This window comes from Populus nigra, chromosome 17 (genome assembly GCF_951802175.1).
Source record: "Populus nigra chromosome 17, ddPopNigr1.1, whole genome shotgun sequence".
Classification (NCBI taxonomy): domain Eukaryota; kingdom Viridiplantae; phylum Streptophyta; class Magnoliopsida; order Malpighiales; family Salicaceae; genus Populus; species Populus nigra.
In genome coordinates, this window is record NC_084868.1 from 10,372,482 (window position 1) to 10,388,400 (window position 15,919).

Genomic DNA, 15,919 nt, shown 5'->3' on the forward strand with positions numbered 1-15,919 from the left:
TTCCTTTTGCTATTATGTTATTGGGTGAACTTCAAATGGCTCTTAGTGTTACTTTGGCTCCTTTTCAGCCTCGACATTATTGCATCATCTAAAAACCTCACCTCCTTTTTGGTTGCTATAAAATTATAGAATCGTCGAAAAATATTGGTTGCGGAATCCCGTTGTAGCGCGCGGCCAAGTCACGTATATATTTTAAGAATGTGTTTGGTATTGCGATAGCTGTTGTAGTTGTGGTTTGAAAAAAATTATTTTATAAAAAGCATTTTTAATTGAGGTTGGTTTGGAAAAATATATGTTTAGTTAAAACTGTGGTTGAAATTGAGGTTGAACAAAAAATAGTTTAATGTATTTGGTTAAAAGAATGCTTTTCAAACTGAGTGTGTGTCTATATATATATATATATATATTGTAAATTTAACTAATATTATTACATCATGAAATAAATAATATTGATATCAAATATTTTTTATTGTTCCATTAAACTATATGCAATTTCATCACGTACGAAATCTATCCAACAAGGACTATATTTTTCATGGTTTCTTAAGCGCGCAACAACATTAGATAAAATAAATAAAATTGAGATTGCGATAAAATTCTGCAAATGCTACGTTATCAAATGATCTTCTTCTAATTTTTTGAATAAAACACAATTAAAAATAAAAATAAAAATTGAATTTTTTTAACTGGATCGGACTCGGCAAGAACAAAATTGGAATTGCGATCAAATTCTGCAAATGCTACATCATCAAGCGATCTTCTTCTAATTTTTCAAATAAAACACAATTAAAAAAAATAAATTTTTTTTACTGGGTCGGACCAGGTTCAATGCATTGCTTTGAACTGGACCCGATCCAACCGGAAACACTCCACTGTTCACATAAGTGAACAGTGGAGAGCCAACCCCACTGTTCACTTATGTGAACAGTGAAGAGTGCAGCTATTCACTTTTGAAAAACGCAGAAGAAGCATGGAAATATTGCTTCTGCAAAACCGCAGGTAAAACATCAAATTTTCGTGGGTCCCATGGCTAAAACACAGCCGCTGAAAATAACCAAACGTTATGTTACTGAGATTGACAAAAAACACAGAAGCTAACGCATAACCAAACACTCTCTAAATCTATTCGAAATCATTTCATCCATTGTCAACTTGTTCAAGTTAAATCGATAATGATCACATCAGAGTTGTTAAATAATATTTATGTAGTTTTATTTATTAAAGATAAAATAGTATTTTTAGTTTGATCTATATATATTTTATTTGTATTTAGGTTAAAACTAAACATTCATAATAAACAGATTATTCAGAATTATAACCTTCTTTCTCTATTTGATCTCAATTAATTTAACAAGAGTTATTACCTCGTTAATCATTATTCCAACCGGGTCAAGAATTGGCTCTCGTTTTCATGTTAAAGAAATATTGAAATGTAAGAGGGTGTTTGTAAGTATAGTTGTGGTTGCTTTTCAAAGTGTTTTTTACTCAGAAAAGTATGCCAATAATATGTTTTTATTTTTTAAAAATGATTTTTGAGATCAGCACATTAAAATGATTTGAAAACATCAAAAACATATTACTTCAAAGAAAAAAAAAAATTCAAATTTTCTCGAAAGCGCTTTTGAAAAGCACTCCCAAATGCTCTCAACTTTTTCTTGGAACACATATATATAATAAAAATAATAATTTAATTTTTTTTTAAGAAATAGTGAGAAATCTATTAAATCTTTTTAGAAAAGAGTGATTGCTATAATATTTAGTGTTTATTTCTTTCTTTTATGTTTTAGGTGTTTCTATATTGTACTCTACTCATAGAAAATAAGAGACATACTTTTTTTATTTATAAAATCCCTCAAAACCCTGTAAATAGAAAAATATCAATTTATCGCTTAAATAATATAATATATATTATTTAAGAATAATTTTAGAAATTTATTCAATCAAGTCCTTACTTGATTGTTTCTAAGTCTATCCCTTGTATTAATTACATTCTAGTCCTTAATTTTTAAAATTTATTTACAGTTAAGTCACACTTGATTAATCATCTCATTTTTACTTTTTGATCAATGGTTCTTATGTGTATGACACATTAGGTTCCCTAATAAGTTGGCACAAATATAAATCATAATTCTAAATAAAAAAAAGATTATATAATTAAAGAAATTAATTTATTATCATAATTGATTGATTTATATTTTAATATCAAGTACAATGTTTAGCAACCTGTCAGGATATCCCAAATATTAGAAAAGTCATAAGTGGTTTGTCTGAACTTTTAAATGACTAGTTTTATTCATCTACAATGTTCTGTTTTAAACATTATAGCATGAAGTGTCTACTATGTCAAATTATGTTTGTTTTCAACACCATAGTTATTAATTATTTGAATAAGATTTGAAACTCTTTTCAAATCTTATTCCACTTTGCACAAGGATTTACAATCAATACTATTTGAAAACAAATGAAACATTTTGTTTTCTAATTAACCTAGGGTGATGAATCCTCTTTTAATTACTCAAATATTTTCATATAGTTCATATTGTACTCAATATTTGTTCATTTATTACCCTTCATTATGACAACGTATAGTAGGATCAAAACATAATATTTTCTATATAAGATAACTTAGTGGTATGAAGTTTAAGGATTACTTACACAATCGTCACATAAGCATTTTCATAGACACGAGTAATCTCTTCATATAGGATTTTCATGTGACTCAGTTCAGTATATATGTCATCTAGCAAGAACTTATATATTAGTTTTAGGTATCTGTTATACCTCAACTTTTGAAAACAATTGCTTCATTTCATAAAAAAAAACATAATATTTACTAATTTCAACAACTATAACTAATATTCAGTCGAGGTTTGAAAAAGAACATTTTAGGAACAATGTTTTGATACAATAAGGACTTCATAATTATAATAACTTTATAATTTTCTTTGTAAAGTATTTTTGCCTTAAGAATCTTATATTTACTCTAGATTTATTAATCAAATATTAGATTTATTAATTAAATATTTGATGAGTTTTAAAGATAAATAAATCTTTATTAATAAATTAAATGTATTTACATAAACAAAATCAATAATACATGTAATTAGCTACAGTTACATACACTTAACAAAATCTTGTTGTTGCAAATTGTAAAACAGAGATATTCACGTTGGACATTGAAATGGCTTGGCTTGTTCCATGGAATTGGCTACGTACGTTGAGCTTGCCTTTCTTACACTTGTGTCTCTCACTTTTGTCTCTCTGTCTCTATGAAAGGATAACTTGTCTATGGTTGAAATTTTCTCACTGACATCACATTACCATTCTAGTCTTTGATATTATCATGAATCCATTACTGCACAAGTTGTTTTCAACTGTTGCTCAGTCTTCTCCCACTAGGTGGAAAGACTCACAGACAAGTTTATTTTATATATATTGGCTCTCTTAAGACCAAATGATATCTTTGGATCAAAAATCTGTTTTTCAACCATTAACAATATCTATCTAAATTGGAATATTCTTAAAAAAAAACATTTTAGTAAATCATTTACTTCCATCTCTATTTTTCTTCTTTTTGGCAATATTTATTCTTACAAAAAAATTAAGTACAAGTAATTCCCCAAAATATGAGTGGTACATGTTTTATTACAAAATTATTTAGTCTCTAATATCCAATAACAAGGCTAATAAAAACGACCTTCTAAAGAGAGATCTTTGAGGTCCATTTTCATCTATTCTTAGAATAATAAAATTAAAAAAAAAATATTGTGATCTCATGGCCCAATAATGCTTAAGACATTATATCGAACATTGGAGAGGAAGAAATGCCCGGTTGTCCAATATATAATTAAGCATCTACTAAGTTGTGGCCATGGCTTGAGAATAAAGCGCACGTCAATTGGAGGCCCTTTTCTATAATGCATTAAGGGGGGAAAAAACCCTATATATATAATCTTTTAACATTATATTTAATTTGGTGGCTAATTAATAAACCCAAACCATAATTATTAAAGTAAGATAATGAGATTCTTTATTATGAAAACCAATCCTTGAATTCCCAATCCCTTATATATAAATGGTGATGTTGATGTTAAGATACTATTTGGTGCTATAGTAATTTCTGCTCTTTTTTTAATTATAGAAAAAACTGTGTAATTAGTTAAAATTTCTGCTTTTTTATACGCATGTAATTGTATTTCAAGTTTTAATTTTATTGAAGTTAAAATAATATATATATTTTTAAAAAAAAACCACAACCAACCATGACAGACGAAGACACACTAAAGCATGGTTAATGAAAAGGAAAGAAAATGTGAGCTGCTGCTGCTAATATTGCCCATGTGGCATGCACAAAATTGCCACTGACTCTAGGCTTGCCCTCTATGATGCATGGGTTAGGCCACCAAAGAGATTATTAATCATGTTGTTAAGTTTGAATAAATAAGTAATTAATGATGGTTAATTATATACATAAAGCCGCATTTAAGTGTGTTTGGTTCCAAAGGGGGAAAAAGAAGGAAATAATTGAGCATAGTTTATTAGGTTTCCAAGTGGATGGGGACAAGGTGACCTCTCACACACATAATTTTGCATTGACCTTCATCACCATGATCGTCACCCTTTTGTCACTTCTCTTGCTCTCTATATATTTTTATACTCGAAGTTGTATAAATATATGGCTGTAATCTATACAGGTCGTATGGATTATAATATATAGTAGCATCACCATGCGAGAGGAAACTTAATTAATTTTTAGGTAAAATTTGCCCTTTCAATGACGGATATCGTTTATTCAGCAAATGAAAAATATTGCAAATTTCCAAGTCAATGAAGATTATGGCAAGTCTTTAAAGGTTATTTGTTCATATATGATTTTTAGTGTTGTACTTGATAGAATCTCAAAAATAAAGTTGCAAGCAAAAAGTCTTAGCTCCCACCACGTGTGAAGGGTTTCGAATCTCCGAATGTACTTTTTTTTTTCAGTGACTTGGTTGTTAAAAAGAGAAATTAATAAAGAAAAAAAATGTTTTTAGTATATTGATTATTATGATTTGAATGTTTTCTTCAAACCTAGATCGATTCACATGACAAATTAAGTTTGTTTGATATTGTAGCAAAAATAATTTTTATTTTAAAATATATTAAAATAATAATAAAAAATAACAAATGGTGACTAAATATTCTAGTTTATTCTTCCAAAGACAGGAGAGAAGTCAGATTTTTTTTTTCATTGGTCAAAGAGAAAACAAATGTTCAGCCATGCTTTGTTTATGTACTAATTAATACGCTTATAAAAAAAATCAACCAATGGACCATTTCTTTTCTGTTTCGTCTTCTTTTTTTTAGCTTCTATGGAAAAGAATTAATGTGACACTAAAAAAAATCTAACGATCTAAAAGAAATTAAAGACTATGGATGGGCAGAGATCCCATATAGAAATTAAAGAAAGCGGTCCTCTATATTCAATGTAAATGGACCATGAAAAAAATTATATCGATAAAAAAGGAAATTAATTCAATATTGCAATGCATCTATATATCAAAATTAGAGGTTTAAAATTAGGTGGTAGGTCAATGGTAAGAACTTGGGATTAAGAGATTTGCTCCCTCTATAGTCTCAAGTTTGAACCTTGTGGTTGTTCATATGATAACCACTGAAAGCTTACATGGTCGTTAAATTCAGGGTCCATAGAATTACTCGAGATGTGTACAAGCTGACCCGAACATCCACACTAAACTTAAAAATAAAAAAATAGAGGTTTAAAACATTCAAAGTAGCGCAATTACCGTATCACAAGTTCTAATTTCCCGGCCGAATTTGAGAGATCGATGGCAAATTAATAGACAATACAGCAAGTATCAAGTACCTTTCAACAGTAGTAATTGTCCATTAAGAGCCTGGTAATTAAGTTTCTCTTGATCACGACTGTGCATCTAAATTTTGACTCTATACGTACGTTGTGACACCACTTCGAGCATGTATTTGTTGAAGCATACCATTATACGTCTCCTCCATTGTGTTTAAATATATAGTAACCTTTGCGATTCTAATCCAACGTTTAGCATTAATTAAATCATGGCTCCTACATACCACGAAATTGCTTTGCTGTGGGACGAAAATAAATAAATAAAGCAAAACAAGTTATCAAGAACAAATGATCTTTACTAATTACACCGAAAACCCAGCTATAACCCTTGGATTTGCTCTTAGAGTAGTCGATTATCAAATGACATAATTATCACCTTAATGGCGAATCGAAAAAGGAAATTTTGGTCGATTGAGATGTTATTGGAAAACTGAGTTAATCTTTGTGTCCAAAATTTACTGGATAATTCTCATTATAAAAAGAATTATAGTAAAGCGATCCTCCTTTATAAGATTTCTTTGGGTGTCATCGTGTGTTGATACCTATAATGAGCTGATTTAATCGAGCCAATTGTGTGATTGTTGAATTGATAGCCGTGAAGAAGATATATTTGAATAAAAAAAGGGCTGACCCACAAACATGATAAGGGTGGAGATCATGAATGACTATAGTGTAAAGCACCTAGAGAATGAGGGGCCATAATGATGCTTTGCAAGGGAACATATGAAAGTGTTAATACAAGCCAGAAATGATCATCATCACACCACAACACTCCATAGTCTTCCTTTATATTGGTCACCTCCTGACACTATCATCATCTTGTCGGCCTCTTTAATCTCCCATTTCTCCTCCTCTCCCCTCCCTAAACCCCAAACTTCCCTCTCCCCTACGCAAAATCAATCCATCCTGTTCTCTTTGATTCAGTATCTCCTTCCATAACCTCCCTTTTTCTATCAAATCTATATTATCTATCTTCAATTCTTGTTCAAGCTAGCTCCTTGGATTCAAATCCTGACTAGTTTTTCCTTCTTTCTTTCTTTTTTCTTCACTCCTTTCTGAAACTGAATTAATTAACCATGAAACACCAACAGATTAGCCTCGAAAGAAATAGTAGCTGCAGCAGAAGCACAGGAAAAATAATCCCATCAAACTACATGAGATCAATCCCTGAACAAGAAGATCATCACTCTCAAATCTCTTTACGACGCCTTAATAATACCAAAATCAATTCAAGGTTTACTTGTTTTTTTAGTTCAATTTTCAAGATTCTATCTTTCCCAAATATACTCTTCCCTACAGCCTGTAAATGGCTATCAATCCCAACTCAGAACCTGTCCATAACCCCTTCTCTTGGCCGGAAAGTCACTGGAACCATCTTTGGAAACCGCCATGGCCATGTCAACTTCGCGGTCCAGGATGACCCGGTTTCTGAACCGGTCTTATTACTCGAGCTTCCGATGTCTACGGCAATGTTAGTTAAGGAAATGTCGTCAGGTTTGGTCAGGATCGCCCTGGAATGTGATAAGGTTCGTGCTCCTCAGGTTCAGACAGGCCGGCAGGGGAAGCTGTTTAATGAACCAACATGGACTATGTATTGTAATGGAAGGAAGTGTGGGTACGCCGTGTCGCGGAGGTGCACATATTCTGATCAGTACGTGTTTGGAACCGTTAAGAGTGTTTCGGCTGGCGCTGGGGTTATTCCGGTGATGGAGGATGGGCGTAAGAGCGACGGTGTAGACGGTGAGTTGATGTATATGAGGGCTAAGTTTGAGCGAGTTGTAGGGAGTCGTGACTCAGAGGCATATTATATGATGAATCCTGAAGGAAATGGAGTGCCTGAACTCAGTATATTTTTACTAAGAATATGAGAAGAAACAAAGACTTTGTTTTCGTGATTTATTGTTATTAGGTAATGTAAGGTGAAGATGCTTGTTTAATTAATTAATTAGTGACTTGTACGATGCTTGGTTTATATTTGATTTTCTTTCTCTGTATTTTTGTTTAGACTTTAGATTTTATACATTTTCCTCGTTCATGAAATAAAATATACACTAATAAAAACAATAAAAGAACAAATCAAATCATCTTGGATCATATAAGAAAATTACTCTAGAAATTTCCACCATTTAAATTGAGTTACATACATCAATTCACAAACACATATCAAAAAATATTTTTTTTTATAAAAAACAAATTAAACCACAACCCTACTAAGAAGAAGTGATGATATCTGTAAATGCTCACGCGTGCATGCCACTTGGTGCACAGCACAGCTAAAGAAGAAATTGAGGATCGGCATGCTCCTGGCCCCAAACCATGGACTTTCACGATAATTCGACTACAGTTATCATTCTAGCAAACAGTAACTCAAATGTCAACTTGGGAATTTGTAGAGTAGATTTTATACATTTTTATTTGTCTGCTAAAGGTGACATTAACTTCAAGAAATTTAAGGTTAGGTTTAGCTTTAGTTTAGATATTGTAAGTGCGCATGATATATAAATATATATATATATATATATATATATATATATATATATATATATATATATATCCTAATTAATGAATGAATAAATTTCATCCCACTACTCTCATATATATATATATATCCTAATTAATGAATGAATAAATTTCATCCCACTACTCTCATATATATATATATATATGAGAGTAGTGGGATGAAATTTATTCATTCATTAATTAGGATAGAAAGGCTATATATATAAATTAATGCGGCTATGGCGTTTTAAATTAACCAGTTTTTATTTAAAGATTTTAATGTTAATCTTACTGGAAGATTCCTTAAGAAATCGTTCTTCATAACATTTTAATTATAGAATTTCTTGGACCTTTTCATTAAATATATATATACGAGTTGAAAGCAATTCTATAAAAACTAGCTCTATTCAATTTAAAATGTCTTAAGACTGACTTCATATATAAATTTGTGATTTCAAGTTATGGTTATTTCAATTTTTTATTACAGAAAATTAAGTAAAATGCTTTGATTGAAGTAATGAGTACTTTAAACCATGGAAGAAAAAACCTATATTCCAAGATAAAATTTCATATTCTCAAACTAATTGTGGACATTTATATGAAATTAATTAATTAGTTAAGTTCGAGGAAGAAATAAATTTAGGTCTTCCCTTAATGTGTCACGCGCTTCCCCATAAAATCACTCAAAGATAACACTACTGTGTCCTCGAACAGAGTCTCTTTTTTTTTTTTTCTTTTTTTTTTTATCAAGGATTCGTCATTTTATGCAAAAAAGTCACAAACTCTCTACATTTACTTGCAAATCAATTGGTATTTGTTTTCTACAGACTACCAACTACACGAATACTTTTGCAAATAAATTCGGTTGTTAATTTGTTGAAAATCATTTACCAATAGCAAAAATTTCTTTTCTTTTTTAATCTGCTATATATAAATTGGGAAATTAAGTTTGCCCACAGTACTACTTAAGAACAATGATAACAGGTATATATCAAAATTGATATGTAATTTACATATATATTCCGATATCACATATATACATACATAGGATCCATTTTTGTAATTTGTGCTACAAATAAAAGCCTTTCAATTAGTTTCTATTTTAAAAAAAATTCAAAATAATATCCTTTGTTTTTTATGAATTCACTAGCTTGAATTGTTTAAAACCAGATAAATAGGAATTTAGTCATATTAATTACATAAAAGCGCCCTCCAAATATCTTAGTAGCTTCTAAAAAAACAATTACCATAAGTTCATGATTAGCATACAAAACCGAAAACAACTAATAATTAGAGGTATTTAACATAAATTTTAATATTTTACAAAGTATAAACCTTAACTATTCAAAAAAAATATATTCATACGGGTTGAATATATCAAATTGAACTAAAGTTTTTATAAATATTACAAATATTCATGAGTTGAATTTATATTATTAATTTTCATGGGTCTATATTTAAAGATGAACTTATAGCATGGTCTATAAGTGACATTACACCATTAATGTTAGGTTTATTTTTTTATACCTTACACCACCATTAAATTTTAATTATCTCTCTCCTCCCATTGAGTTAAGGAATATATCTTTTTTGTTATGTTAAAAAAATCTAGTAGGAAGTACATTAACAAGAACTTTAAAGCAAAATCACTTCTAAATAAAATAAAAATAAATACTTAATTCATAAATTATAAAATATAAAAACAAAAATAGCATAGGTATACGAGTTGAGTTCAATTGACTGGATTTAAAAAATTTCAATTAATAATATTGATTTTTTAAGTTTTTTAATTTACTCATATGTAATATCTATATTATTTAATTAGTTTTAACTGATTAAGTCAAATCTGTTAATATTACAAAATACCAGTTTTTTTAATCCCAAGGATGATCAGGGCAAGGGAACATGGAAATGAAATTGCAATCATGCATGGCACCGGTAATATTTTTTGAACACCCCTGCTAGTGTTTTTTAAAAGTTTCATATTAGATCCATGTATAATATTACCATTATAAAAAAAAAATCTTATTTGAAACTATTGAGAAATTAGATAATATTTTAAATATCATTATAATTGTTTTATCCATTTTGAATTTTATTTAAAATGAAAAAAAAAACTGAAAAGGTGATTAAAAAGAAAAAAAGAAAAAAAGAGAAGAGGTCAGGCACCATGCTACGAGAACTGGGTTGCGAGCTTTGCCCAAAAAAAGAGTATGTGAGCAAGCAATGACAGACTTGCATGTTTGTTCTTTTTTATTTTAAAGGGCAGACAATTTGTTGTTAGTTCTAATTCCTTGTTTTCCTCTACTTGATCACACAACACCACTACCTTATTCAATTTGTTGAGTTTTGGATTTTTTATCTTAAAAAAAATTTATTTTTATTTAAAACATCTAAAAATATTTTAAAGCCCAAATAAAAATACTTTTAACCCTAAAACACTATAAAATCAGACCTAAAGAGTCTAGATTTTTTTTCTTGACAAGATGAAAATTTCAAGTCACCTCCATAAAACTTTACTTTTTAATACAAGCTTATTAATATCTAGATCGATATTTTTTATTGCTGGATGCTAACTGAATATTTTTTTTCTGATGATTTTTTTTTATCTCTTAACATATAAAAATCAGAACGAAAATAAATTATAGTTTAAGATCAAAATATAAAATTCTTAAAGAATAGGGACCAAATTATAGTTTTCACACCTCCTAAACAATAAAAATGAAATGCAAGTTTTGGTTTTCAATTTTGTTATTGTTATTTCAATTTTTTTCTAGCAACAAATTAAACTTCTTTATATAAAATCGATGCCTAATTTGCACACGGAACACTTTCATGGACCTTGACTATGAGATAGAATGGAAATAAAAGGGACACATAATGATACAGAAATTGATGTAATCTTCCACAAATTAGATGAAATTAAAAAATAAAGTTTAGGAATAGTAAAAAAAATCATGTAGAATAAATATTGCCGTCCACATTAATTTTAACCAGAATTCAAAGTAAAAGTGAGTTCTGTTTTTTATTTATATTTTTATTTTTTTATTAACATAAATATTTGAATCAATTTACCTATCATTCGATTAATTTTATAAATTTTAAAATTAATAATTATACAAATTTTTAATAACCTTGAAATTTATAAAATTTATAAGTGTTAATTTATAATGAGCAAATCAGTATTTTCATTTTTATTGGGCTATGTGATGGATATGATTTTTAGTCTTTAGTTCCTTTTGAATACTATAATTTGTGGTTGAAAAGGTGACGAGTGGCTTGAAATGTTCCTTCTACGGGTCAATTTATTGCCTTAAAATCCACCGGCCGACAGAAACACCTAAAAATATTGGAAATAATTTTCTTCTGAACTGCAGCAGAGAGAGATTTGGTTGATCAATTTGGTAACGATAGTAAAATGGAAAAGGGGAATTTTTTTATTTTTATAATTGGATATTTCAAATTTAATTTTCTCAATTGAGTTTTTCAGTTATTAATAATAACATAATCAAGTATATATCTCGATATTTATTAAGAATTTATTGACGTATCCGTTAAATAATGATATAGAAAAGAAAAAACTTACATGAAATATAATCAATGTGAGAGCATGGGTATGAAATATGTTTAAGTCCATTAATCCTTGCATCGTAGGGCTTGCTGCATCTTGAAATCCGAGTTGCCATGGTTGCTCTGCATCACAAGGATCGAGTAGCTGTGAGGAATAAGTTGTCAATTTCAGAACTTCATTATTTGAAAGCTCTCTGCTTCTACACCTGGCCCCGACGCGATGATTTTTAAATTTCATAGTGAATTTATTGGGCAGCTACTTTCTCATTCTGTTGTTTTGTTCCGTGGGTCATAAAAATGAAGGCTGACAAATTAATTTGGGAGTGAACAATTCTAGAGGAAAAAAAAAATATTTTTTGTTGGATGAATTATTATTTTTTATTAATGAAATGTTTTTGTTTGTCTATATAAAGCATTTTTTATTATTTTTAGTAGCTTTTTTTTTTTTGAATAAAAGTAAAGGAAGTTAAACTAAAAGTTTTAAAAATTTCAATAATGTAAAACAAGCCGGTAAAAATGTTTTATCTTTTTAATTATGCATTTCCTTTGTATTTTAACATAAACTTGCTGTTTTATACCCACCTTGTTTTTTGAACAAAAAAACTTATCATGATATAAAAAAGCAAGTCTTTTTTTTAATTTAAAAATCATGTCTTGATATTTTGTATGCAATTGAAAGAAAAAAAAATTAATATGATAAATCACATAAGAAATTTATATGAAAAATAAAAAATAATAGAAATTTTATTTTTATTAATATTAATGACCACATTTAGATTTTTTTAACATATTAAGCTTGTATATAATAATTAACGAAATGACTGCTAATATTACTAGAAGAAGCTATAATTTTTATTTTTTTGAAAATTATGGCAAAATTGAATGGTGTTTAATTAAATATAATTTTTATTATTTTATTTATTATGAATTTTATTCCAAATATACGGAAAAGAAAACCTACAAGGCAATATATAAAAAGAGGCTTAGTGCATGGGTTTGGAAGGATGCGTTAGTGCATCGAGCACAATACACAATACAGAAAATGCCTAAATGCACGTAGACAGTCAGGCTAGCAGACATGGTTTTCTTTTTTCTAACAATATAGACAAACAAATCTTCGATTGTTCTGTTTTCTTCTAAAAAAAACAAATTAGACCATAAATTTGAGATCTGAGTTTTGTTTACTTTAAAACTCTTTTTTAACTTTTTGTTTACCTTAAAATACACAAGAAACATGATCTAAGAACTTTATTAAACTCATTTTTAATCTCAAAACATACTTTAAATAATAATAAAAATAAAAAATTAAATAAAAAAATTCTTGCGCCTATCTCAATTTTTTAGCAAGAAAAAAAATCAGAACCTCCTCAATAGCATGCCTCTCAGCAAGAAGCTCTTATTGATACCAAAACCGTGTTTCTTTATGGTCGGAATGTGGTCAACCTACCTGTTTCTCTTTTTTGCTTTTTTTTTTCTAGCAACATTCTCTCTTTTATTGATACTAAGCTCTTATTTGCCCCATGGTTGCTCAGGTTTTCTAATGACAGCTCAGAAGAAGTGTCAATTTTTATCAAGAACTTTATGGACTTTGTAAATGATCATTTTTTGTAATTCTTTTTTCTTGTTTTGAAATCAAATAGTAAATTTCAAAGATTCTATCCACTCTGGTTTTATTGTTGCAAAGAAATCATAAAGATATAATTTTAAAAGTATTTCTTTGATTGTAAACCCAAGATATATCATTCAAAACAAAGATGTAGCTTTTATGCGTTTCTGGTTGACAATTGACAGGGTAAAGATTGAAAAAAAACAGTGTTAGCTCAAAGTTAGACTATTCATAACTCGTATAAACATTGTGAGACTTTGACTCTTGTATTTTGAAAGCATAAAGTTTTTCTATGTGACTTTCTATTTAGGTAAGACTGAAATTGGTAAAAGTACATAATAATATGACCTTTTATTTTATTTTATTTTTTTCAAAGCAAGAGATTAGAATAAAACTCGAGATTTTTTTGAGAAAAAAATTCTTAATTTTTAACACTTATTTTATTAGTATGAATAATAACAAATAGCTTTATTTGTAATGTCATAATTCTTGTAAAAAAGTTCTTTTATATTTTTATAACATTATTTATTGGTTCAAGTTGCTTGCTTGATTAGAAAGACTTTTCAAATGCACAAAATGCAGCCTACATATCTTAGCCATGAAAGAAAGAAAGTTGTAGGTTTAAAAAGCATTTCAAGGTTCTAAAGACTTATGATCGCTTTTATTGTGTCTTCCAATCGTTTTTCATCGTATTTCTCTTTTTTATATGCTTTGGTAGGGTATTTTTATTTTGTTTTGACCTTAACTTGATCATTTTTTTTCATTTGGATATACCCCAACATTTGAATTTATGAGGCTTTTTTAATTTTTCACAACCTCTCTTTTATTTTGATCTTTAAATTTCTATTTGTCCTCCAGTATGACATGTGATTCTAGTTAAGATCGATCTTTGATATTTTTAAGATTGACCTTTGATATTTTTGAATTTTTATTTGTCCTGGCAAATGAGGTGTCATCCTAATCAGGAACAACTCTTAATCTTAAGAATTTTTTTTTGCCCTCAATATAGAGTATTATCCTAGTCAAAGTTTTTATGAAGAAAAACTTTTTCAAGCTTAAATGAAAACCACAAAGGATATATTCTTAGAATGTAAAAGGTTAACAAATATAGTTTTTTCTCGTTTCAAGTAATAGCAATTAGAATTGATAAATTTTATCATTATCCAGTTTAATGATTTGGAACTTTTGTTTAAAACTTGTTTTTCATGGATTAATGACTAGCAAATCCAACTATATACGATTATACGATTATACTTATAGCTAAAAAATAGTGCAAAGGACATGAGATGTGAGTTTTTTTATTTTTCATATCTTGATTTAAAATTATTTGGTCATTTTAAAATAGAAATTGCTTGAATGATTTGTTAATTTCTTACCTTACATAAGGATAACTAAATGCTATTTCAAGCAAATATCATTTTATTTCTAAAATCAAAAAGCAAATTCAATTTTTTTGAAATATTTTGGCCAGAGGTTTGTTTCCAAGAACAAAGTTTTTGAAAAATATTTTGTGGATGGTTAATGAACATATTGCAACTTGTAGTTAATGGTTCTGCATGTTCAAACTATACATGAGTTATGAATCTGTTCTGATTTTCTTTCTTGATCCCATAAACAGGAAGACTTTCTTCAAATGTTAAAATGAGCGGAAAAGTCCTTATCAATCCCAAGAGAAGCAGCATAGACTGCAGAGATACTGTCAATACTGTCGAAAAATACAAGTTAGAAGCAACTTGGGTTACTTCTTCAGGTCTTGCTTTGTTTCTTTCTGTTTACAGCAAATATTGAAAGGACTGCTAAAGATTGTTTATCATATCTTACCTGGTATATGTTTCTCCAAATTTAAGTCTTGCGTTACTCAAGAAGATTTTTTCTTGGGAACCCTCACAGTCAGAGAACAATTACTTACTCTGCTCACTTGAGGCTTTCTGGAAAAATTACTAAAGACGAGATATATAGTATTGTTAAACATAATAATTAATAAATTGATAATAAATTAAATTATTTTATTGTATTTTATTAGAATTATATTTTATATTTGTGTTAATATATTATAAATTTAATGAGTTATATACATTAAGAACTATTAATCAAAAATTAAATTGAAATGATTTAATTAAGTATAACTTGATTAAAATATATTTTAAAAAATAAAAATTAGAATATAATTAATACATAAATTATATTTCTAGACCATGAAAAATCAAGTAATGACTTAATTAATTAAATTTTTAAAATTATCTTTCAATAATATATAAATATTATTTAAAAAAAATAGATATTTTGCTATTTATAGAGTTTTTAATTCCCTATAAATATAAAGCTAAACCTATTATTTTATAAATAAAAAGAAAGAGGAATGGTTGTCTGTATAAACT

General features: G+C 28.3%; 1 protein-coding gene across 1 annotated transcript; it reads left to right on the forward strand.

Annotated features, from left to right (window-relative positions):
• The first annotated feature begins 6,650 nt into the window (after positions 1 to 6,650).
• Positions 6,651 to 7,860, forward strand: LOC133677685 (protein MIZU-KUSSEI 1-like). Its single transcript, XM_062099806.1, has one exon. It carries the CDS (start codon positions 6,943 to 6,945, stop codon positions 7,732 to 7,734), a length of 792 nt encoding a protein of 263 aa, XP_061955790.1. The 5' UTR covers positions 6,651 to 6,942; the 3' UTR covers positions 7,735 to 7,860.
• The last annotated feature ends 8,059 nt before the right edge of the window (positions 7,861 to 15,919 follow it).